Below are 25,640 nucleotides of genomic sequence, written 5' to 3'. Positions count from 1 at the left end.
TACACCTTACTTGATTTGTTTTAACAATGGTTTTCACTTTGTGAAATTATTTACTGTTTCAATGTCCATTTCTTCCACTAGAATGTAATCTCTGAGAGGGTAGGGACTTTATTTTGTTTCCTCACATACCTTCAAAATCTGTAACTGTTCATAGTTCATTCAAGCATTCAAGTAACTATTTGTTCAAGCATTCAAGTAACTATTTGTTAAATAAATAAATGAACTTCAGAATTCCATTTGAATCCTTGACACCTAACTAATCCCACCATGCTTCTTATTCTTGTTATGCTTGGCCACAACCCATAATGTAGACCCTCCCAATGATTTATCCTTTAATGTACTCTTATCCCCATTGGTCTGTTCTTTGGTTCCTCTGCCTTCACCCATCCTCCTACTCCTCCCACCCATCCCTTTCACTTTGCCCTGTAGAACTCCCTCTCTAAATAACTCTCCTGCATCCTCACTTTACAGATTTCTCTCATCACCTTACCGTAACAGAAACCTGGCTGGTTCTTCTCCCAAAAAATGCAACTTGTTGGGGTGCCTGGGTGGCTCTGTGAGTTAAAGCCTCTGCCTTTGGCTCAGGCCCTGATTGAGTCCCACATCGGGCTCTCTGCTCAGCAGGGAGCCTGCTTCCTCCTCTCTCTCCCTGCCTCTCTACCTACTCAGATCTGTCTGTCAAATAAATAAATAAAAATCTTAAAAAAAATACAACTTGAAAAGTTCATGAGACTATTCATTTTCTAATTTCAGAGCTACCTCTGGCATTTCTAGGCCGCTACTCTAATCCCTATCCTCATGTAAAAATCACTTTTCTTTTGAGGCTCTTGTCATTCCATTTCATAATACCCTCTATCTCTATTTGATGTTATTATGTACAGACTTCCTCATTATACTCTCTACATTTTAGGTTAACTTTACTCCTCTACCCCAACTCCAGCCCATCATCCCAAGTGATTTCACTATCTTTTGGCTATAGCCATTTTTCCATTCTTACATTCTTGATTTTACTGCTAGTGATTTTTTACTCCATTATATTTCATATAATATATTTCATATTAATGACCACATTCTGGATCTTGTAGTCATTGGGAACTATTCATTCTCTCATTCTCTAAAATCTTAAACTCAGATATCCCATCCTCTTATATTTTATTTTTTCACTTTCATCTCCCCTACAACCATTACTTGATTTTATTAACAACTCTAGTCTTTCATTTCTCGTTATTATTCTAATCTAGCTGCTTCCTGGCTTAAAATCCTTCCCTAAACTACTAAACATTGACAGTTATATTGCCAGTAACCTTATCACTTCTATCCTTGTATCTGCAGCATCTGCCACACAACTCTCCAACCCTGGATCTCGCCAGCTATCAAAATTAACATGCTAATTCCTGACCATTGTAGGAGGAAAATCACAAAATTGCACATGTAGATATTACTGCAGATTCGTTATTTCCATTCTGTGTTTGACCATCAGCACTGCCTAGAACTCCTATATTTCCCAATCAAATACTTTCCAGTTCCTCACAACAGCAATTTCAGGCCTGCAACAACCTCCTCAAACCTCTATACCATCACTTCCTTCCTTATTGCCCAGTAGATGACTTCATCTCCTGCTTCACAAAGAAAATATAGTATATCTTATAGGAATCCCTCTCTTCTAACCACTCATTCTGCAAGTTCCATTTGATAAAATTATTTACCCCTACCATTTTATCTTCTCTCCATTTTCAGAGGAAACTGAGGAAAGTCAATACTTCTGTCTGCTAGATCTCCCTCATTCTTCCCTCCTCCCACTAGTTATCCCATCTTTTTAAAATTTAATTTAATTTAATTTTTTCAGTGTTCCAGGAAGTTATCCCCTGTCCTATACCATTGGTTTCTGCCTTTCTATAGGCTGTTTTCCTTCACTATGTTTTAAAAAGTTCTTTTTTGGGGTGCCTGCCTGGCTCAGCTGGAAGAGCACGTGACTCTTGATGTGGAGGTCATGGGTTCGAGCCCCACGTTGGGTGTAGAGATTACTAAAAATGTTTTTAAAAGTCTTCTTTTGATTCTGTTGCCACACTCACATCTTCCCTTTTAGTGAAGCTTCTCAAGCAAGTGACCTATTTACTTCACTACTGCTTCATTTCAAATCACTCCTGAACCCTTCATAATATAACTTAAACACAATCCACTCATTTAAAATTGCTGCACTGAAAGATAACCACACACACTAGTATACTCACAGTCCTAGCAGCCGAAGTATATAAATAATTCATACAACTTGCACAACTGCACAAGAAAAGATATTTGCAAATGATATATCCTCTATGGGGTTAATTTCCAAAATATATAAAGAACTTAGACAACAACAACAAAAAAACAATCAAATTTTTAAAAACCGGCAGAGGACCTGAATAGACATTTTCCAAAGAAGACCTACATATGGCCAACAGACACCTGAAGAGATGCTCAACATCATTAAGCCTCAGAGAAATGCAAATTAAGGCTACTTTACTCCTGTAAGAATGACTAGAATCAATAACATGAGAAATAACAAGTATTGGAAGATGCGGAGAAAATGGAACTCTCGTGTACTGTTGGTGGGAATGCAAATTGGTGCAGCCAGTATAGAAAACAGTATGGAGTTTCCTCAAAAAGTTAAAAATAGAATTACCATATGATCCAGTAATTCCACTACTGGGTATTTACCCAAAGAATATGAAAACACTAATTTGAAAAGATATATGCACCCCTATGCAGCATTATTTACAATAACCAAGATCTGGAACTAACCTAAGTGTCCATCGGTAGATGAATGGATTAAAAATGAGGTGATATATATACAATGGGATATTACTCAGCCATAAAAAAGAATGAAATCTTGCCATTTGCGGCAACATGGATGGATCAAGTGAATAAGTTAGAGAAAAACACATACCATATGATTTTTTCATACATGGAATTTAAGAAACAAAACAAATGAACAAAGAAAAAGAGACCACTCCCCCCCCTTTTTAAAAAGATTTTATTTTTAAGTAATTTCTACACCCATCATGGGGGGTGCTTGAATTCCCGACCATGAGATCAAGGGTTGCATGCTCCACCAGGTGAGCCAAACAGATGTTGTCCCAAGAAAACAGACTCTTAAAAACAGAGAGCAAACTGATGGTTGCCAGAGGGGAGGTGAGTGGGAGAATGAGTGAAATAGAGGGGATTAAGAGTACACCTATCTTAATTAGCACTGAGAAATATATGAATCCTTGAATCATTTTTTGTGTACCTGAAACTAATATAACACATGACATGTTAATTATCTTGAGTAAAAAAAAAAAAAAAAAAAAAAAAAAAAATCGCCCTTACCAAAGTCCCCATCCCTGTTAAAAAATCTCTTTCCAATCACTGTTTTTCTTTTTTCTTTTCCTTCTTTCTTTTTTTTTTTTTTTTCGGAGAGGAACAGAGATGGGGTAGGGGATGAAAGGAGAGAGGGAGAAAGAAAAGAGAATCTTAGGCTCAGTGTGGAACCCAAATGCAGAACTTAGTCTCACAACCCTGAAGTCATGACCGAAGTCAAAATCAGGAGTTGGGTGCTTAACTGACTGAGCCACCCAGGTACCCCTCCAGTCATTTGCTAAATTGGTCTTCACGTTTGGCATGAGTGACTGCTCCCTTCTTCTTGACACTCTTTTTCCTTAGATTCTGTGTCTACTGCATTTCCTGGTTTTCTTCTTAACCTCTTTTGCCAAAATTCCTCAGTCTTTTTGGGAGGCATCATTGCCCTTTATTTCTATATAAGATGTTCCCTCCTTAACTGTATGTTCTCACTTTTCTTGGAAAATCTCATTTATATCAACAGCTTCAGCCACCCCACTCAATACCGCTTATTTTAGCCCTGGCCTCTCTTCTAAGCTCCGGTTAGAATAGTTACCCATTTGAATATATTCACTTAGTTTTCCTATAGATCCTTCAACACAACATGGCCAAAATGAACTCCTCAACCCCCTCTAAAATCTGTATCTCCTGTAGTTTTATCCTTGACACTACCTTTCCCTATCCCCTACTACCAACTCCTATCCAGTATATTTCAGCTTCTGGAATTCTGTCTCTAGAACCTATTCTTTTTTTTTTTTTTTTAAGATTTTATTTATTTATTTGACAGAGAGAGATCGCAAGCAGGCAGAGAAGCAGGCAGAGAGAGAGAGGAGGAAGCAGGCTTCCCACCGAGCAGAGAGCCCAACTCGGGGCTCTATCCCAGCGCCCTGGGATCACGACCCGAGCCAAAGGCAGAGGCTCTAACCCACTGAGCCACCCAGGTGCCCCTAGGATCTATTCTTTATTTTCCATTCCCATTCTCATGCCTTTGGCTTAGCTCTTAACTTTTAGCATAGGTAGCTAGTCATAGACTCTACTCTGGTCTTTTAGTGTCTCCTTCCTGGGACAGAAATTATGTCTTTTTATTTCTGCATCAATTGAGTCCAACTTAGTGCTTAGTACATACTAGGCTTTCCAAAAGAGAGTGTTGAATAAATGAATAAACTTTGGTAATGTTTTACTGGTACACAACTAAAAGAAATAAGGTGGTTTTAAATTTTTTTTAATGATTTAATTTATTTATTTGAGAGAGAGAGAGAGAGTGAGCATGAGAGGAGAAAGATCAGTGGGAGAAGTAGACTCCCTGGCAAGCAGGGAGTCCGATGTGGGACTCGATCCCAGGACTCCAGGATCATGACCTGAGCCAAAGGCAGTTGCTTAACCAACTGAGCCACCCAGGCCCCAGTAAAGTGATTTTTTAAAAGATTTTATTTATTTATTTGAGAGAGAGAGAATGAGAGAGTATGAGAGTAGCCAAGCAGGGAGCCTGATGTGGGGGACTTGATCCTGGGAGCCCAGTATCATGACCTGAGCCAAAGGCAGTTTCTCAACCAACTGAGCCACCCAGGCACCCTGTATTAAAGTGTTTTGAATTGAATTATTCCATACACTGGAATTGATAAAACTACAACCAGCAGACAAAGGTAGCCTGCTGCCTGTTTTGTAAATAAATTTGTATTGAAAACATTAACTGAAAATTAAACACATTAACAGCCATTCATTTACACATTGTAAATGATTGCCATTTCTTTTTTTGTTTGTTTTATTTGTTTATTCGACTGTGAGAGACACAACGAGAGAGAGAGAGAGAGAGAGAGAGAGAGAACACAAGCAGGGGCAGTGGGAGAGGGGGAAAAGCAGGCTTCCCACCAAGCAGGGAGCCCAATGTGGGGCTCAATCCCAGGATCCTGGGATCATGACCTGAGCCAAAGGCAGATGCTTAATAATGAGCCAGCCAGGCACCCCTATGATTGCCATTTCACTGCAATGACAGTTAAGTAGTTAAATTTTGTTGAAACATGCAATCCACAAAAACTAAAATATTTACTATCAGACCATTTATTTTAAAAAGAAAAAAAGATCCAGCCTCTGCCCTAAAACAATAGCTTATATTATAAGGTAGGAATAGAGAAAATACGAGCCTAAAGAATAAACAAAGGTCTAGAAATAAAAAGTAAGAAGTATATTTTACCAAGGTTTGACCACAGTTACGTTATTAGTAAAATAACCATAGATTAAATGAATCTCATTATATTTTCTTAGATGTCGACTTATACCAAAAATAAAGAAAAGTCAGTTTGTGCTTTAAATGATTGCTAGAAGTGAATTTTGATTTTACAGGGCAAAGAGTACAAGAAGTAAAACATGTGATCTGAACACTGCTCGAATTTGCAGAGTAGAGTAACACAGAAGAGGGAGCTATATAGAGACTTTCAAATATCAACGAAGGGATTCCCTTAAGGTTGTATTAATGTGCAGTGAAACTAATTAGGGCCAGTGAAAGAATCTCTAGAAAACGGGAGGCTGAACAATTACTAGGGCTCACACAAGTCTGGCAATGGTTTTCAATCCTGCAAGCCATAATGGGAAAATTTTGTAATATATGGAACATCAGGCAGAGTACTCAGAAGGATATTACATTAGGAAATGGGCTGAGTTAGCCCTACATTAAAGACTGCTCTTGAAGCACTCTAGCAAAGCTTAAACAACTCAACAAAGCTTAATAAAAGCATCAAAAGGAAAAAGGTTATGCCAAAGTTAAATCCAATAGAATTTAAAGGATTACAACAAGATCCAGTGAACAGCAATGTAAAATTGATCATGTTTGGCATTCAATAAAAAATGACCAGCTGGCAGAAACAAATCTCCCATGCAGAAGAATTCCAAATGTAGATAGTCTACACTCCTTAAGTGTGGGCTGTGCATGGTGACTTCCTTCCATAGTGTAAAGGGGTCAGGGATTAACTTTATAATGAGAAACCTTACAAATACTGCCCCAGTTAGCACAGATGTTATAAGTAGAAACAAATACCAAGATGCTAGATTTGAGCCCAATCATATTGATAATAACATTAAATGTCAGGGGTCAAAATGCCTCAATTAAAAGATTATCAGATCAGATTTAAAAACCCACAAGGCTTTACATGCTAGCTACATAAAATGTACCTGAAATATAAAAACACTAATAAGTTAAAAATAAGATGGGAAAAGATACATCACTGTGCAGTGATGTTTCCCTAAAACAAGATTATTGATATATGCAATTACATAACATAGGTAAATCTCAGAAAGCATTATGCTAAGTGAAAAAAGCCAGATAGAAAAGATTACATGATGTATGATTCCATTTATTTGAGAGTTTACAAAAGGCGCAACTAAAGTGAAATAAAGCAGATCTGTGAGTGTTAGGGACTAGGAGGAGAATGAAGGGACTAACTACAAAGGAATATGGAGTTTTGGGGTGATTGAAACTTTTAGAGATGTTTACAGAAGTTGATACATTTGTCAAAACTCATCAAATTGCACACTTAAAATTGGTAAATTTTATTCTGTATTAATTAAACTTCAGCAAAGCTGTGTTTTCATTGTCAATTACTTGGAAAATTTATTAACAGGAATAAATTTGTGATTTTCATTAAATCAGTAACTACAAACAATAATAATAAATGTATGTGAATTTAAAAATATTTAGAATTTTATTTTATAAATATTACTTAGAACTTTATGTTCTTTTTTTTTTTTAAAGATTTTATTTATTTATTTGATAGAGAGACAGTGAGAGAGAGCATGAACGAGGAGAAGGTCAGAGGGAGAAGCAGACTTCCCATGGAGCTGGGAGTCCGATGCGGGACTCAATCCCGGGACTCCAGGATCATGACCTGAGCTGAAGGCAGTCATCCAACCAACTGAGCCACCCAGGCACCCAGAACTTTATGTTCTTGAATTGTCATTTGAGTTCTTTTTTCCTGCTCAGTCCCTTGGTATCTGCAGGATAAACAAAAACTTGTGTCCTTATTCGACACATCTGTTGAAATTATTAGTTTTCTTTTGAAGCACTGAAGATCTCTAAAGAGTCTCCTAAAATGTTATACATGAGGAACATCAAACACAAGAGGATCTATAAAGACTCTATTACAGGGGTACCTGGGTGGCTCAGTGGGTTAAGCCATTGCCTTTGGCTCAGGTCATGATCTCAGGGTCCTGGGATCGAGTCCCGCATCGGGCTCTCTGCTCAGCAGGGAGACTGCTTCCCCCCCTCTCTCTCTCTTTCTCTGCCTGCCTCTCTGTCTACTTGTGATCTCTCTCTCTGTCAAATAAATAAATAAAATCTTTTTTTAAAAAAAAGACTCTATTACATAAAAAAGTATGTACAGGGATGCTTGGGTGGCTCAGTTGGTTAAGCCACTGCCTTCGGCTCAGGTTGTGATCCCAGGGTTCTGGGATCAAGTCCAGCATTGGGTTCCTTGCTTGGTGGGAAGCCTGCTTCTCTTGCTGCCTCTGCCTGCCACTCTGCCTGCTTGTGTATTCTCTCTCTCTCACTCTCTCTCTCTCTCTATGACAAATAAATAAATAAAATCTTCAAAAAAAAAAAAAAGTATGTATAGTAACCTCCTCGTTCAGGGCAGAAAAGCCCAGGGATTTATGGAACTGATTAAGAAAAACAGGATAAAATAACTGGTTGTCACATTTGATAGAACAGTGAAACAAAATCATAGGCTGAGAAATAATTCTCACATCAGACTCTCTTTCCCAATGAAAAGTCATAAATTCTTGGTCATGGTACAAGAAGAAATTCAGTCACATTGACTGAAGTCTTAACCATAGTCGTCTTTTGGCTAAACTCTACCCTTACCCCATCGCAAACTCTATAGTACTAATTAGGGCCACAGACAAGGTCCCACAGAAGGAACATAGATTCCTGGGAGACCCAAAAACCAATAACTACTACCCACTGATACCTGGAGAGAGAGAAAACTGCATTTCCCTCCACATCATATATTGGATGGGACCTTTGTACAGGCCTGGGTTCAGCTTTCTGGAGATAAGCTCTCTGGGCATCAACACCTTTGTTCCTTGTTCCAAGCTGCAGGGGACATAAATAGTTTATTCTTAGACATCCTCCAGGGACTGAAGGAAAGATGTTAATACCATACAGAAACACTTACCTATCCAAAAGAGATGAGATATCCTATAAGAGGAAAGGAGTAATAAAGAAGTTAGATGCCTGCTTATCAACACCAGAAATTTCTTTGGTGATACTGGCTACCACCAGAATTTCACCATCAATACTGGGATCCTGTGCAGATGTCCTCATTCTATCAGCACTAACTCCTCCCATCCTCCGTATGCCTTTTCTGATCAGGTGTCCTTCATCTAACCCATGACAAACTGGTTTTATCTTATTCTGATTTTCTAGAGTTCCCTTTTACGTGGAACAAGAGAAATTGGGATGCCTGGGTTACCAGTTGGTTAAGTGGCTGCTTTTGGCCCAGGTCATGATTTTAGGATCTTGGGATAGAGCCCCACATCGGACTTTCTGATCTGTGGGGAGTCTGCTTCTCCCTCTCCCTCTGTGTTCTCTCTCTCTCTCAAATAAAATCTTTTAAAAAAAGAGAAAGAGAAATTAATAGGCCATTTCTACTTCTACTGTTTTCAGTAGAAAAACACCAGAGGCCTTCCAGTCCCAAAGCTACTTTTTCTTGCTCTGGCTAAGTACGCTTCTGAGGGCTGAGATGATAATGACACTTTAAAGGCCAAGCTTCAGGTAGGAAAGACTGGCAAACATCTTTCAAACAGGTCAGTTGAAAGCCAGTCTAAGATACAACTCAGGTTGCAATATTCTTATTTTTGAGAAAAAAACCTTCAAAGTTCTTTATGAAGAAATATTAAAATATTAACAGATGCCATTATTAATGGCATTTATTATCTTTTTTAGGAGGGTGAAAGTAAAGCTTCTTATTGAGTGTAAGGCAAAAGTAGCCTTCTGCTTTTCTCCCTGAGAATCTTATGAGGACTACAATAGGTTTTTCTTACCCCCTCCTGGTGGGGAAAAGCTATTTCTACATCTTTCTACCTTCTTTTCCCAACTATTGTACCCATAATTATGTTGATAGGGAGTCTCACTTTGAGAAACTCGAAGGGATTCTGCTGTTCCATCCGTGCTTGGATGCTCATCAACATTTCCTTGGCTAGGAGACACTGTTCCTGAAGCTGGTTCATATTTAGCTCCATCTCCTCATTCAAGGCTTTCCCCTCTTCTCGGAGCTCATTTAAAATGTTCTTTTCTTTGCTGTGCAGGAACTGATGTAGCTTTAGAAACTCCAAGGAGATGTGTTGCTGCAGATGTAGCTTGTTTTCCTGGAAACCTCCATGATCATCACCCTGGTAATTACTGAGACTAGCACTTGGGGATGGGGGCCCACACCACCAGTACTCATACAACTTGGGAAATACCATTTAACAGGAAGATGCATTAAAACGGCTCTTGAGTATCATCACTCAATCATACTAAATAGTAGAAGTCCTTTGGGAAACTTACTTTGTTTTTCTTAGTTAGTTCAACAGTTCAGGAATGAAATAGTCCAAGTGGTCTCTAGGTACCTATTGCAGTACTGAGGATGGTAACCAATGCCATATTAAATAAGGCTGTGGGGCTAATTAATTAAACATTCTAGAATGAATGATAGTACCCTCCTACCCAGAAGTACAAACCGATGTCTACCAAGTGATGCTGTTAAACTGGAGCCATAAGGAGGCTGAAAGAACTATTCTTATCTAGAAATCAGAGTTGGAGGGATGCACTTCTGCTTCCAGGACAATATAGAAGAAGCAGGAATGGGCAATGTCTGAAGCACTGAAATTGATAACTGCTTTACAGCTTTCCTAAGGTACTGCAACATCCTCAGGGGTGAACCCTCTGACATCCGGGCTTCTCAGATCCTTATCCTCCCCATTTCTAGTGATCTCCACCTTTATCTACTAATTCCCTTAATCACACAGGACTTTATCATCCCCAGCAATTTCACTCTCTCCAAAATTAACTTCTTATGCTCACTTAATCAGGTAATTCTATTGCAACAATTACTGGACATCATCAAAACCTCTTATTCATTGACCCTTTCTATTTCTGTTCATCATCGTCTTCTGTCTCCATATCTCCTCTTATCCAGCTTGGATTTTATGGTCCATTATTATAATGGCACTCTTAAAATTCATTCTATTCTCTAGCTCACACTTTTCCAGTTTTCCTTTTACCTATTTCATCACTGTTTCTCTGCCTTATTTGTTGGATCTGTCTCTTCTAACCAAACTCTAAGTATTAGAGTTATTTGATATTCTGTCCGGGGCTCTTTCCTCTTCTCATTATATATTCTCTTTTTAGGTAATATCCTCTCCTTCCTCAGATTTAAGTCAATCTCTATGCTGACTTCTTATTTACAGCCTAGACCAACTTCTGAGCTCCAGATTCCTGTATCCAACTGTCTATTTGATGTTTCCACTCACCCATCCCATCTAATTGGTCACCACATCCAGCTTGTTTTTCGTTTCTTTTTTTTTTTTTTTTTAATCTCTAAAGCATATGCTAAAGTTGTTTATTTCTATCTCTGCTGCCTTTCTAGTCCAAGTTACTATCATTACTCTCTGGAATAACTGCAGTAGCCTTCTAAAATTATACTTGTCTCTTCACATAGCCACTAGAACTAGACTCATATTTTCAAAATGAGATGAAATCATGTCCTGTTTGAACCCTATGATGGCTTCTTATTCATAGGAAGAAGTTCAAATATCCTAATGTTATCTATAAGGGCCTACATAATTGGACTCATATCTGCCTCTTCAGTCTCATCTTGCATTACCATAATCCAGTTTTATTGGCCCTCTGTCTAGCTTCCTATCTCAGAACTTTTCTCAACTAACTTCCTATTTCAGGACTTTTCCATATGCTCTTTGCTCTTCAAGAACATAGAATGTACTTCTCAAGTACATTCTTCTCCAGGCCACTTCCTTCATATTCCCCTCAACCAGTTCACTTGGCTAAGTTACCTATCCTTCAGTTTTCAATTTTAATGGGTGATTTCTTCAGAGAATAGCCCTCCTGTAGCCTAGATTATTTCTTCATATGTATGTTCTTATGGTACCCTTTATTTTCATTTATAGTAATTATCACAGTTGTCATTTTATTGCTAGTAATGGAATTAATAGCACCCTAGTATAATATGGTACCTAGTGTAATACTTTTTCCACTCAATAAATATTTTTTGAGTGAATGAATGTTGACTGTAATAGCTGAACTGAGAACTCTTACAACAGAAACAACATTTTCTGGAGACATCATTATTTCCATCTATCCTTCTTTCTCTCACTGTACATGTTTCTTCTTCCAGATGCCAAAAGCCAGAGAAGATTCTCTTCCATAGAATAATTAATGAAGAAATAGAACCCCCAGTTTAGCCCCATAACCTAGGAACTGCTTTGCCAAGTTTCTAACTATTAATGTTCTCCTAGAGCTCCTGTGAAGCTCTAGGCAATAGTTTATTTCGTTTGGGGGAAGCTAAGAAAGATCAAATTGAATGGTAAAAAACAGCAATCCGAGAGACCTGCAGTCAGAAGTAGTCTGGTTATAAACCCAAAGAAAAGAAAGATATTTCTTTGGGCATAAAAATCTTTAGTGGATTCCTCTGATAAATCCATTATTTTGCCATATAGAAGAGGAAAGATGAGACAGATCATGACCTCAGAACAATCACCTAGTGACTGAGCCATCAGAAGTATCAGCATGTAACAGGAAAGGTCAGTCTATTCTCTGTGTTGATCAACCATTGAAAACTTATTTCATACAGTGTCCACTTTCTAATTCTATAGCCCAGGTGCCATTTAGTATATTGATAATATACATATAGGCACCTTTCTACTCATATAGCTGAAGTTACAAGCAAGGTGTTTCAGTTCTATCTCATAACCCCTTTACCCTGCTTCTCACCTTGTAAGCAGCAATAGCATCTTTCTGCATATTCTTCAGGGACTGAAGTTCCTTCAGGGTTGCTTCCAGTTCATCTTGATGGGTGGTGAGCTCCTTCTGGAGATACCACATAGAGTTAATCCACACTAACTTGGGAGATGTCAGGCCATAGGTGTGTATCTCTAAGCCCCAGGGTGTCAGGGGAAAAAAGCAAGTTATTGCTGCAAGTGCTTCCTTTCCCCTGAATCATAATTCCTGTTTCTTCAAAGAATTGTAAAGAAAATAACAAGTCGCAGAAAAACTTAGTTTTATGCTCTTATTAGCTTACTATAGGGGTTTGAAGAAGATAACTCTGCATTTTCTACTGTAGTAATACTGTTCTCACTAACTATACTTCTACTTATATTGTTATCATTTAGAATACTCATTCCTGGGGTGACTGGGTGGCTCAGTGGGTTAAGCCTCTGCCTTCTGCCTGGGTCATGATCCCAGGGTCCTGGGATCGAGCCCCACATCTGGCTCTCTGCTCAGTGGGGAGCCTGCTTCCCTTCCTCTCTCTGCCTGCCTCTCTGCCTACTTGTGATCTCTCTCCCTCCGTCAAATAAGTAAATAAAATCTTTAAAAAAAAATACTCATTTCTTCCTTTCGCCCATTCAAATGTAAATTATTTCCCACTTCAAGCTTTCCTTCACCATACATCCCCTATTTCAGTTTTCTCTAATCTTCTTTGAAATTATAAATATTTATGATTACAATGTGACAAAATTTAGCTCTCAATAGACTATCTTGCTTCTGTTGTTTTATTCATTTTAAACTTGACTAAATTTCAAAACTTTTATAATAAGAGCAATATCTTGTACATCCATACTCTACATGGGGTCTAATAGAGTTCTCTCATGGCAGCAAAGAGGTCAATATTTGATTGATTGAGTGAGTAGGCCAGAGCTACTCCACTGCTCCTTTCCTATAATCAGCAACTCTAGAGAAAGAACTTTGCAAGATATGTTGTATTTTCTAAGCTTACTAATAATCATCTGAATAAAGGTTGGCATAGAGAAGAAACCCTACAAAAGATTTTTCCCAGCTTTCCTAAGGCATTTTTCAAGGTCCAGGGCTCACCCACCATGAAGAAATGGACAGCATCAGAGATCTGCAGGAAATCTTTAGACTGCCCCACAGACAACCGAGCATCTTTGCATTGAAAGCAGATCAGTTTTCCATCTGGCTTACTGAATATTTTCAGGTTCTCTCCATGCTCTGGGCACTGTGGATGGCCCTTGAGTAAGGGTAGCTTCTTAATCTTCTCTACCAGCTTCTCAAGTACAAGGTTGAATGTACAGTTGCTATATTGACATAGCATCTTACACTCAGGACAGAATGTTTCCTTTGCTTGCTGCTTCCAAAAGTTTTGGATACAGGCCTGGCAGAAGTTGTGGCCACAGCTTAGCATCAATGGATCACGGAACCAATCATTACACAGTGGGCAGTGTAGCTCCTTAGTAATATCTTGTATCTGCACTTTAGAGGGTATCTGGGTGATCAGATCACATACTTCCTCGTAGTTGCCTGGCTCAATGTTGGAGCAGGGTCTGGAAGGTACCTTTGGAAAAGAACAACTAAAATGAGTTTCACTTTCCTGCTGCCCATTTCAACACTCCAGGAGAGTGGGCTCCATTCTTAAAGAAACTGAGAATAGGTACAGCCAGAGTAAAAGCACCGGTCTCCTCTTTGAAAGTGATCTGATAAATTCATCATTTTCTAATGTTATTTCTACTCCCAACACTATTTAAACTTTAACAGAGAACTAAGGCAAAAGAAAGAGTATTCAAACTAAGAATGTTTTTTATTGTATATTCTTTCCACCCACTTTCCCAATGTATTAATTAAAAGTTTTACTTTCAACTTTTGTTTTACTAGTTATTACCTTTTTGTTTTGTTTTGTTTTGTTTCTAGAAGTCACATACAAAGAATTGGAAGATCAGATTCCTCAGTGATATAATATCACCAACCATAATATCATCTAGTCTTTTCCTCCTCCTTTTTAAGAACACATTCCCCAGGGACACCTTGGTGTCTCAGTGGGTTAAAGCCTCTGCCTTCAGCTCAGGTCATGATCTCAGGTCCTGGGATCGAGCCCCGCATTGGGCTCTCTGCTCAGCATGGAGTCTGCTTCCCTCTCTCTCTGCCTGCCTCTCTGCCTACTTGTGATCTCTCTGTCAAATATATAAATAAACTCTTTAAAAAAATAAAAAAAGTGGTGGTGCCTGGGTGGCTCAGTGGGTTAAGCCGCTGCCTTCGGCTTAGGTCATGATCTCAGAGTCGTGCAATCGAGCCCCGCATCGGGCTCTCTGCTCAGCAAGGAGCCTGCTTCCTCCTCTTTCTCTGTCTGCCTCTCTGCTTGCTTGTGATCTCTCTCTGTCCAATAAATAAATAAATAAATAAATAATAAAATAAAAATAAAAAAGAACACATTAAAGAAATAACATACATATAGAAAAATGCAGAATCATGCATATAATTAAATGACTCTTCACAAAATGAACACATCTGTGTAATCATCACCCTGATCAGAAAACAAAACTAATAGCATTCCAGAAGTCTCCCATATACCTACTTCAAGTCATTATCCCTCATCAAGGTTGACCCCTGTCTTGACTTCCAACACTATATACTAGTTTGCCTGTTTTTGAATTTTATATAAATGCATGCACTATTTATTCTTTTGTTGCTAATTTTTTTTAAGATTTTATTTATTTACTTGACACACAGAGACAGTGAGAGAGGAAACAAGCAGAGGAAGTGGGAGAAGGAGCAGGCCCTCCACTGAGCAGGGAGCCTGATGTGGGGCTCAATCCCAGGACCCTGGGATCATGACCTGAGCCAAAGGCAGACAATTAATGACTGAGCCACCCAGATGCCCTGTTGCTGACTTCTTTTATCAACCTTGAATTTGTGAGATTTTTGCATATAATTCTATGTAATTATAGTCCATTCATCTATTGTGTAAATATAGCATAATTTATTTCTCCATTCAACTGTTGAAAGACTTTTGGGTAGTTAACAGTTTCAGGCCATTATAAATATTGTTGCTGAGAACATTCCAATTCATATCTATGTGTGTGTGTGTGTGTGTGTGTGTGTGTGTGTATGTGTATATGTATATATATAGATTTGTTTCATTTTCTTTGTTCAGTGTAACTTTTAAGATTTATCTGTGTTAATACACATAACTGAAAGTCATTCATTTTCACTTCCATATGATATTCTATTGGTGGAAATTGTATTTACTCATCTTACTGTTGATAGACAATTGGACTGTTTTGGTGTTTTGCTATACAACCAACACTACTATGAACATTCTTTCTTATGTTTCCTGGTATATATATGCAAGGGTTTTTCCAGGTTATTTAATGTTAAACCAACTTTTCTTCCCTGGATCTAACCTATCTTGATCATGATATATTTTTCATGTATTCTTAGATTTGGTTTTGTAGTATTTTATTTAGGATTCAACCTCTATGTTCATGGCTGAGATTGCTTTTAATTTTCTTTCCTTAAACCATCCTTGTCTGGTTTTCATATCTTATCTAAGTTATACTAACTGCATAAAATTAATTAGGGAGGGACGCCTGGGTGGCTCAGTGGGTTAAAGCCTCTGCCTTTGGCTCAGGTCATGATCCCAGGGTCTTGGGATCGAGCCCCGAATCAGGCTCTCTGCTCGGTGGGGAGCCTGCTTCCCCCCTGTCTCTCTGCCTGCCTCTCTGCCTACTTGTGATCTCTGTCAAATAAATAAATAAAATCTTTTAAAAAAATTAATTAGGGAGTGTGCCTTCTTTTTCTCTTCTCTGAGTGTGTGTAAAAATAATAGAATTATCTGTTCCTTGAGTATTTGGCCAAATTCACCAGCATAACCTTTGGGACTGATACTTTGTTTTGTTGTTGTTGTTTGTTTGTTTTTGCATTATCTAGAAGTACTGTTTTACTTCTTCAATACTTAAGGGATCATTTAGATTTTCCATAATTTTCTGACCCAATTATGGTAATTTATTTTTTTCTGAGAATTTACTTTGCCTAAGTTTATAAGTGTATTTGTATAAAACTATATTCTCTTATTATCTTTTTATTGAAATATACATACATAAAGGTATATACAGTATTTATATATTTTAAATAAGAATAACAAAGCAACATTTTGTAATTGCCACCCAGGTCAAAAAGTAAAACACTAATTGCCAATACCTTTGATGACCCCTGTGTGTTCTTTTCCAATTGCATATGTCTTTTTTCTCATAGATAGCCAATATTCTGCTTTTTTGACTTAAACATTACTATACTTTTCTCTATTATTTCATCATCTATGATTGCATCCCTAGCTAATATAGTGTTTAGTTTTTTCTTCTGTTTTGAACTTTATGAAAATACCTCAGATTAAGATAGTTAGGATTCTTTATTATCTCTCATTGCCACTTCTTCACCAAGGTTGTAGCTCTTCAAATGTCCCAGCTTTATTCAAAAGTCTCAGGTCTAGTTCCTTACTTGGTGCAGGCCTAAGGATTGTTAAATCTGAGGTTTCCTCAGTCTCAGTAACTCTAAACTACCTCAATGCTTTTAAGTTCTATATTCTTTTCTTTTTAATTTGGAATTTCTCTTTACTTTTTTGTACACTCCATTTCATAGTATGGATTTCAAAGGATGTCTGTTACATCTTAACTGGCATTTCTGGGTATTTTATAGTGGTAGGTTTTCCAGGAAAAATGGTTAATGGCAGGGTTGCCTGGCTGGGAACTTCAGGGAGAACCCTGCAAAAACAACTATTAAACCTGAAAAACTGTCAGAATGAACTTTTGCAGAACTTTGGGATCTAGTAAAAACTTATAACCAAGGGAAAACTTAAGGAAGAAGCTGCCACATGGTAGTAAGAGTGTAACTGTTGCATTTTAAATCATTCACATACCACTCTTCACTCCCTAAACTGTTGACAGCCATGAAGATGGCAACTGTACTCTTGGTACAAGTTGCTAGTGCCAGAGGGAGTATGAAAGCAGTACTCACAGCTAAATTTATAGTGATAAACACCTACCTTTAAAAAACAATGACCACAAATCAATGACCTAACTTTCTATATAAAACAAACAAACAAACAAAAAACAAGCTAAATCCAAAGCTAGCAGAAAGAAGACAAAAAGATTACAGTGGAGATAAATGAAATAGAGACTAGAGAAACAAAAGAGAAAAATTAATGAAACCAAAAGTTGATTCTCCGAAAACATCCACAAAATTGACAAACCTTTTAATAAGCTAATGTTTTCTAAAAGGAAAGAGAGAAGACTGAAATTATTAAAATCTGAAATGAAAGTAGAGATATTACTAAAGGCCTTAGATACTAGATAGTATCTACTTAGATACTATAATACTGGAAAAGTATTATAAGAGAATGCTGTAAAGAATTGTATGCCAACAAATTGGATAACCTAGATGAAATGGAAAAATTCCTAAAAACATATTAACTACCAAAACTGACTCAAGAGGGGCACCTGGGTGGCTCAGTAGGTTCAGTCTCTGCCTTCAGCTCAGGTCATGATCTCAAGGTCCTGGGATCAAGCCCTACATCAGGCTCTCTGCTCAGCGGGGAGCCTGCTTCCCCCTCTCTCTGCCTACTTGTGATCTCTGTCTGTCAAATAAATAAATAAAATCTTTAAAAAAAACTGACTGGAGAAAAAATAGTAAATATGAATAGACCTATAATAAGAGATTAGTAATCAAGAACCTACCAATAAGGAGGGGAAAATATGGAGTAGAGGACCCTATTTCAACCAGTCCCTTGAATGAAGATGGATTTCTGCCAAACCATTCTGAACACCCATGAAATCAGCTTGAGATGTAAGAAGTCTACAAACAGACTATCTCTGGCGGTTAGTCTCGAGGTATGAAGCGGGGAGCTGTGATTTTGTGAGCAGATATTGGAAGATAGGGGAGGGAACCTTCATAAACTTGCAGCAGGAAGATGAGAAAAACGCAAAAATCTCCCATGCAGGAGACGGGGCACAGACTCTCAGACAAGTAGCAGTGGGGAAAGAACTTTAGGACAGCACCCCAGACAGAAACCTGGAACTACAGGTGTTTGCACGAGAACTGGGGTGGCTTGCAGTTTTAGAAGCACAAAGGGCAGAGACGTGCCTGGCCCTGGGAGCGGCATTTGGGAGTGCCACTGTGGGGCACACAACCCAGGAGACTACGGTTTTTAGCAACACAGACAGAAACAGAGACAGTGTGGCCTGGAGAGCTCAGTAAAGAGTAGACTGTGATCTCTCTGTTCTGAGACAGAGGTTTGGATGAAGTCACATCTGCTCTTACTCTCGGAAGAGATTCAGAAAGCTGTCAGGGAAAGCTGCCAGAGAACAGAAGCCCCCCAAAGTTGGTATTCACTGAGCACATCCCCTGCCCCCCAGAAGGCAGAGCAACTCTGTCCAAATAAGGTTGCCTCAGTAACAGCATGGCAGGCCCCTCCCCCAGAAGACAGGCTGGAAGAACAAGAGGAGGACAACCCTAAGGTTCCTATAAAACAGGTGCATCTTGCTTGGGTTATGGTTAATATTCAAACTGCATTCCCTCAACCACCCCTCAACAGAATGACTAAGAGGAAAAACCCCCAACAAAGAAAAGAACCAGAAACTATGGCCTTTGCCACAGACCTAATGGATATGGATATAACCAAGATGCCAGAAATATACTTGAGAGTAACAATTATGAAGTCGATATCTAGGTTTGAGAAAAATGTTAATGACCATATAGAATCTCTTACGGAAGAAATGCGATGTAACCAGGCTGAATTTTAAAATGTGATGAATAAAATGCAGTCTAAACTATATACTCTGACCATCAGGCTAAACAAGGCAGAAGAACAAATCAGTGAGCTAGAAGATAAAATGATAGAAAAAAAGGAAACCCAGGAGGCATGGGAAAAACAGATTAAAGCCCAAAGAGTCAAATTGAGAGGGATTAATGACTCAGTGAAATGTTTCAAAATCAGAATTATTGGGATCCCTGAGGGGGATAGCTGAGGACTTCCCTAATCTGGGGAAGGAAACAAATATTCATGTCCAAGAGGCAGAGATGACCTCTCCCAAAATCAGACTGACACCATGACATATAAAGTACAATTCACAAATCTTAGATCCAAGGAAATTATCTTGAAAGCAGCAAGTGGAAAGAGATTTCTTATGCAAAGAGGGAGAAGCGTCAGCATAACCTGTCTGCAGAGACCTGGCAAGCCAGAAAGGGCTGGCAAGACATTGAGGGTACTTAAATGAGAAGAACATGCAGTCAAAGATACTTTATCTAGCAAGGATGTCATTCAGAATGGATGGAGAGACAAGGAGCTTCCAAGACAGGCAGAAACTGAAAGAATATGTGACCACGAAACCAACTCTGCAAGAAATATTAAGGGGGATTCTATAAAAGGAGAAAGAACCCAAGAGTGATAAAGAACAGAAATTTGCAGAGACAATATATAGACACAAGGACTTTACAGGTAACATAATGACAGTAAAATATCTTTCAATAATCACTCTCAATGTGAACAGTGTAAATGCTCACTTGAAAAATTATCCTGATACTAAAACCAAATAAAGATATTACAAGAAAATAAACTAATTTTAGGATTTTTTTTTTTACAGGAGAATGAAAAGCAACTCAAAGACTGGAGAAAAGTATTTGTAAAGCTTGTACCTGATAAAGGTCAAATATCCAGGATATAAGAAGAACTCTAAAAATTCAACAGCAAAAAGACAAACACTCAATTTAAAAATGAGCAAAGGACTTGATTAGATATTTCTCCCAAGAAGACTGACAGATGGCCAACAAGTATATAAAAGATGCTAACATCATTAAAGAAATGCACATTAAAAACCACAATGGTTGGTTCATACCAACTAGAATTGCTATAATTTTTTTTAATAGAAAATAACAAACATTGGTGGGGACCTGGAGAAATCGGAAACTTCATACATTTTTCTGAGAATATAAGATGGTACAGCTACTGTGGAAAACAGTTTGGCAGTTCCTGAAAATGCTAAACATAGAATTAATACATGGCCAACCATTCCACAACTAGGCAGATACCAAAAAATATTAAAACAGGTGTTCAAACAAAAACTTGTTCACAGATATTAATAGCAGCACTATTGACACTTGTCTCAGTTGGAAATAACCTAAATGTTCATCAGCCAATGGAATGGATAAATAAAATAAAATTTGGCATATCCATGAAATGAAAGATTATTCCATTATAGGAAGGAATAAAGTACTGATACATGCTACAACATAGATGAACCTCAAAAACATTATGCTAAGTGAAAGAAGCCAGGCACAGAAGTCGCATATTATTTCATTTGTATGAGTATCCAGAAAAGGTGAATACATAGAAACAAAAAGCAAATTAGTTGTTGCCAAAAGCTGGAGGGAGGGAGAAATGGGAAGTGACTGGTTAACAGGTATGGGATTTATTTTGGGGCCACAAAGATATTTTGGAACTAAGTAGAGGTGATGGGTACACAATACTGTGAATGTGCTAAATAGCAGTCACTGAATTGAACACTTTAAAATGGCTAATTTTATGTAAATTTTACAATTTAAAAAAATGAAGTCATATCTGACTCCAGAGCCAAAATTTTATACTGAACAGGACCCTACTTTGCATAATGCTGTATTATGGCTACTGTTGATGTGTACCACCAGAAGTGGCTTTGATCTCAATGCCTAAGAGTCTGATGAAGTACGCATTCAATAATGCCAGCTCTGTTCTAAAGCCTATATTGCTGGGGCGTTGAAATGAGTAAAATAGAGGATTCTGCCTATAAGCAGCTCACATCCACTAACATTGTAGGTCAGGTTAAAATACAACTAGAAGCCCCTAGCCCATTCTTCTTTTCACTTCCCAAACTCCTTACCCTGCCCCATATACCTCATAATCATGTGTGTGGAAAACCCAATCCATACAACCAAGACACACACACACACACACACACACCTGCACACAGCTACCCCTTGGGCACACAGCTGGGAGCTATGGAGGCCGCAGTAGTGGGATCAGAATCTTTTGGGCAGAGAATTTTAGTCCTGGATACATGACATGTGATTCAAAGTAGGAGAGATTATAAACTCCTTAGTCTCATTCATTCCTTGTCATATAAAGAAGAAAATAGTTCAGGAGGCTCAGACTAGGAGCCTCAAAGCACAGGCTCAGAAAAAAGCCCCCCTGCCATTGCCCAGGTCTAGGGCTGGTACTACCCTTCTGTACCATCCCACTCACCTTTATCTTATCTCATCTCGCCAGCTACGGGTTGGGCGTGTCTGTGCTCTGGAATCAGCATGGAGGCACAATAGTTTTATCTCACAGGCCATACCCTTACCAGAATTGAATTCCTGAGCCTCAGGGGCCCAGTGGGGCTTGTCTAACTTAACTGTGTGGAGGACCTAGTTATTACTATTGACTGCTTAGATCTCAGGATTCTGGGCTCTGCTTTCTATAAGGTTTTCTACCAAAATTCCTAAAATGACCTTGCCCACCAATTTTCAAATGCTAGCACCCATTGATTCCAGCATATACCATGGCCAACTCTGTGTATTCATATCCTTTCCTAAATAAATGCTGAAGCTGAAAGGTTGTGACCCAGGAGCATAAAAATGGGGACTGAGATGAGACCTCCTCCAAGTAGGAGGATAATTTGTATAATGGAGATAGGGATGTTTTAGGAGAGCATAAGAGATAGGTCCCTGACACTTGAATAGGGTGTAGGAGTCCAAAGAAACATTAAAGATCACTAAGGTGGGACTTGAAAGATCATATCTTAGGCAGACAAAAAGTGAGGAAAATTAATATGGGGGTAAGAAATATTAAATGTACATGTATTATTTCTCAACTTGTATACTATGTCCTCTGAAGAATGAAAAAGTTAAATATAGACAGAAGTTATATTCTGAGGCAGAATCCCTGAGGATTGGTTATGTCTCATGCTCTTGAAAGGGAAACTAGAACTTATAACTTGTTCTGATTCTCAAGTTAATAATAGAATCAAGGGAATCCAAAGAATTCTAAGACCAAAGTTCTCTCCATCTGCTACACTTCCCCCTTGAAAATTTGAGGATCCAGAGTTGCTTTATTTCTCATTCTTGACCCGCCCATTCCCAGGTAGAAGTTTGTATTTGCCTCTATCTATGGACTTAGTTCTGCTCATATTCACATTTATCCTAGACAGGGGAACATGGCTAAGAATTATTTGACTCATCATCAAATTCCATTCTCATTGATGACTTTTTCTGTTGCTCTCTTCCCATACCTAGATTTTCATCTCCTTCTGTCCAAGTGCTTTGGCTTGTGTCCATAGACCTTGGTTCCCTAGTCTTGTACACCACTTGTGTTCACTATCCCTGACACCAGATCTCCTCAAACCTAGACCTTGCCTGCTTGGATCTACTATAGCCATTTTCTCTTTGAATATTACCTCTCCACCATGCCCTCCAGTCTCTTTTTCTGTAACTCCCATCAGACAAACATCAGAGCTCCTTAGCCTCCTTTCCTCTTAATTTCCTTTCCTTATTTTCTAACTACATTTTTAAACTGTGCTTTGCTCTGGACCTTTTCTCCCATTCTTTTTTATAGATGCTGTTTATTTCTTATTTCTCTAAACATCTTTGAATGAAGAGACATCGTTAGTTCTCCCTGCATCAGCTATTTATAAGAAATTTGCAAGAGGGTGGAGAAAGGGCCATATCTGAGTCTATTTTCTTTATGAAACAATGTGTATATGAGTTCTTACAGCCCTTACTTTCCCCCATGATCAGCACTGCAGGGTTGCTTACAATGTAATCAGTCTCCTCCACTCTTCCTCACCAACAGACTGCTTTCCACAAATATGGCTTGTTTGCCTTTGTTCACTTTCACTTCTCTTGTGTCTCAAATCTTGGTGATAAATGGGTACATGAAAGCTCCGGCTTTAGCCTGCTTGCCTGTTCTCATTGTTCTGTACAAGTGCTTGCCGGTCTTGGGGCACTTTCTTTGGAGAGCTATGTCACTCTTGCTTTGTATAAAATCTGCATCCCTAAGCATCTATTATTACATTCCTGTGTGACTTTCACTATATTGATATGGTAGCCCTTCATAGGCTTGTAATCCAGGCTTACAGATGTCTCTAGTTATATTGCAAGTCGAGTTTGTCTAGTTTTCATTCTTCTTGTAGTTTTGAGTTAAAGAAGGACAAGTTCCTGAGAGAAGAAGAAATGAAACCACTGTTTTTATTCTACCACTTGAAAACCAAAGCTTAAATTGTTTATGACACTTTATCCAACATTTCCACATGTTTTGGGGGGAGAGGGTTATAGAGATATTTCAATATGTCCTTCATATACCATCTTGACCAGATTTGGTAATGTATTTTCAGTAATAATCAGTGTGGATGCCTCTCCTCAAAGATTACAAGTTGGATTTCTCTCCAACTTATAGGAATGGGGACTCAAAGTCCATATTAAACAGTGTTACAGAAAAGGCTATGCACTATTCTTTGCACACCCGGATTTTTTAAACCAAGATTCATCCCCAGTACCTACTGGATGTGTTAATCATCTAGTTGCTGTCATTCGTGCAGTCCATGCTAAAGGTCAAGACTACATTCATGGGGCATTTGGGTGGTGCAGTTGGTTAAGCATCTGACTCTTGGCTTAAGGCTCAGATTGTGATCCCAGTGTAGTGACATGGAGGCCAGCATTGGGCTCTATGCCCAGCACAGAGTCTTCCTTGGATTCTCTCTCCTTCTGCCCCTCCTGCCTTTGCTCACACTCATACTCACTCTCTCTCACACACACACTCTCTCTCAAAATAAATAAATAGACCTTTAAAAAAAGAGAAGGGAAGACTACATTTTATAATGCAGCCTTCACCCTCTCCCAAGTAAAGGTGAATAAAATTCAAGTGGGCTTCTGACCCATTTGACAACCCAAGGTGTGACCTAAGCAAAAAGATGATCTGGGCAATATTGAACCTCCTGCGAATTTAACTTTGTAAATAGAATCAGGAAATTGACATTTGAAGCAAATCATATAGATAGCCATGAGGTACAATTTGGGACATGAAAAGTCATGGCATGAAGAGTTTTATTTATTTTTTATTTTTTTATTAAAATTTTTTATTTTTTATAATGTATTTTTACATATAATGTATTTTTAGCCCCAGGGGTACAGGTCTGTGAATTGCCAGGTTTACACACTTCACAGCACTCTCCATAGCATATACCCTCCCCAATGTCCATAACCCCACCACTCTCTCCTGACCCCCCACCGACCCCTAGCAACCCTCAGTTTGTTTTGTGAGATTAAGAGTCTTTTATGGTTTGTCTCCCTCCTGATCCCATCTTGTTTCATTTATTCTTTTCCTACCCCCAAACCTCCCAAGTTGCATCTCCACTTCCTCATATCAGGGAGATCATATGGTAGTTGTCTTTCTCCGATTGACTTATTTCGCTAAGCATAATACCCTCTAGTTCCGTCCACGTCATCGCAAATGGCAAGATTTCATTTCTTTTGATGGCTGCATAGTATTCCATGTATATATATACCACCTCTTTTTTATTCATTCATCTCTTGATAGACATCTAGGTTCTTTCCATAGTTTGGCTATTTGGACACTGCTATAAACATTCAGGTGCATGTACCCCTTACAGGGGTAGGATCACTACGTTTGTATCTTTAGTGTAAATACCCAGTAGTGCAATTGCTGGGTCATAGGGTAGCTCCATTGTCAACTTTTTGAGGAACCTCCATGCTGTTTTCCAGAGTGGTTGCACCAGCTTGCATTCCCATTAACAGTGTAGGAGGGCTCCCCTTTCTCGACATCCTTGCCAGCATCTGTCATTTCCCGACTTGTTAATTTTAGCCATTCTGACTGGTGTGAGGTGGTATCTCATTGTAGTTTTGATTTGGGCATGAAGAATTTTAAAGGAAACAGAATCTAGGAGCTAAATTTTAAGTAGAAGTCAGAAGAAATGCAGGTGTAGATGGAGCCAGTTCATTGGTAAAGACAAGAATTTTAGAGAGAAACAAATGTGGAGAGTGTCTATGTCACATTAATCACAGCATTGTCCTATGACTCTTATTGGATTCTGATGCCTACCACAGTTCTTTGCTACAGAAGGGGCTCAACAAATGAGTTGGAGGAACGGATATTTATCCTAATGGTAAGTGTGGTTACCTCTTACTTAAGATAACTTGTCTGGGGACGCCTGGGTGGCTCAGTTGGTTAAGCAGCTGTCTTCGGCTCAGGTCATGATCCCAG

The 25,640-nt window shown here is 38.6% G+C and overlaps 1 protein-coding gene across 1 annotated transcript in view; it reads right to left on the bottom strand.

Moving 5' to 3' along the window:
• Positions 1-25,640, bottom strand: part of TRIM69 (tripartite motif containing 69) — a 31,845-nt gene that overhangs the window by 3,080 nt on the left and 3,125 nt on the right. Inside the window, exons 2-6 of the mRNA XM_059372123.1 lie at positions 13,440-13,916; positions 12,338-12,433; positions 9,481-9,714; positions 8,523-8,545; positions 8,316-8,440 (exon numbers count right to left, since the gene is read on the bottom strand). Of these exons, the coding sequence (XP_059228106.1) occupies positions 8,316-8,440; positions 8,523-8,545; positions 9,481-9,714; positions 12,338-12,433; positions 13,440-13,916 (955 nt within the window). The remainder of the gene's footprint in view (positions 1-8,315; positions 8,441-8,522; positions 8,546-9,480; positions 9,715-12,337; positions 12,434-13,439; positions 13,917-25,640) is intronic.

The sequence above is a fragment of the Mustela nigripes genome, chromosome 13, assembly GCF_022355385.1.
Source record: "Mustela nigripes isolate SB6536 chromosome 13, MUSNIG.SB6536, whole genome shotgun sequence".
NCBI classification, from domain to species: domain Eukaryota; kingdom Metazoa; phylum Chordata; class Mammalia; order Carnivora; family Mustelidae; genus Mustela; species Mustela nigripes.
The sequence above is the reverse complement of the archived record's forward strand: the minus strand, read 5'-3'. Positions and strand labels throughout refer to the sequence as shown.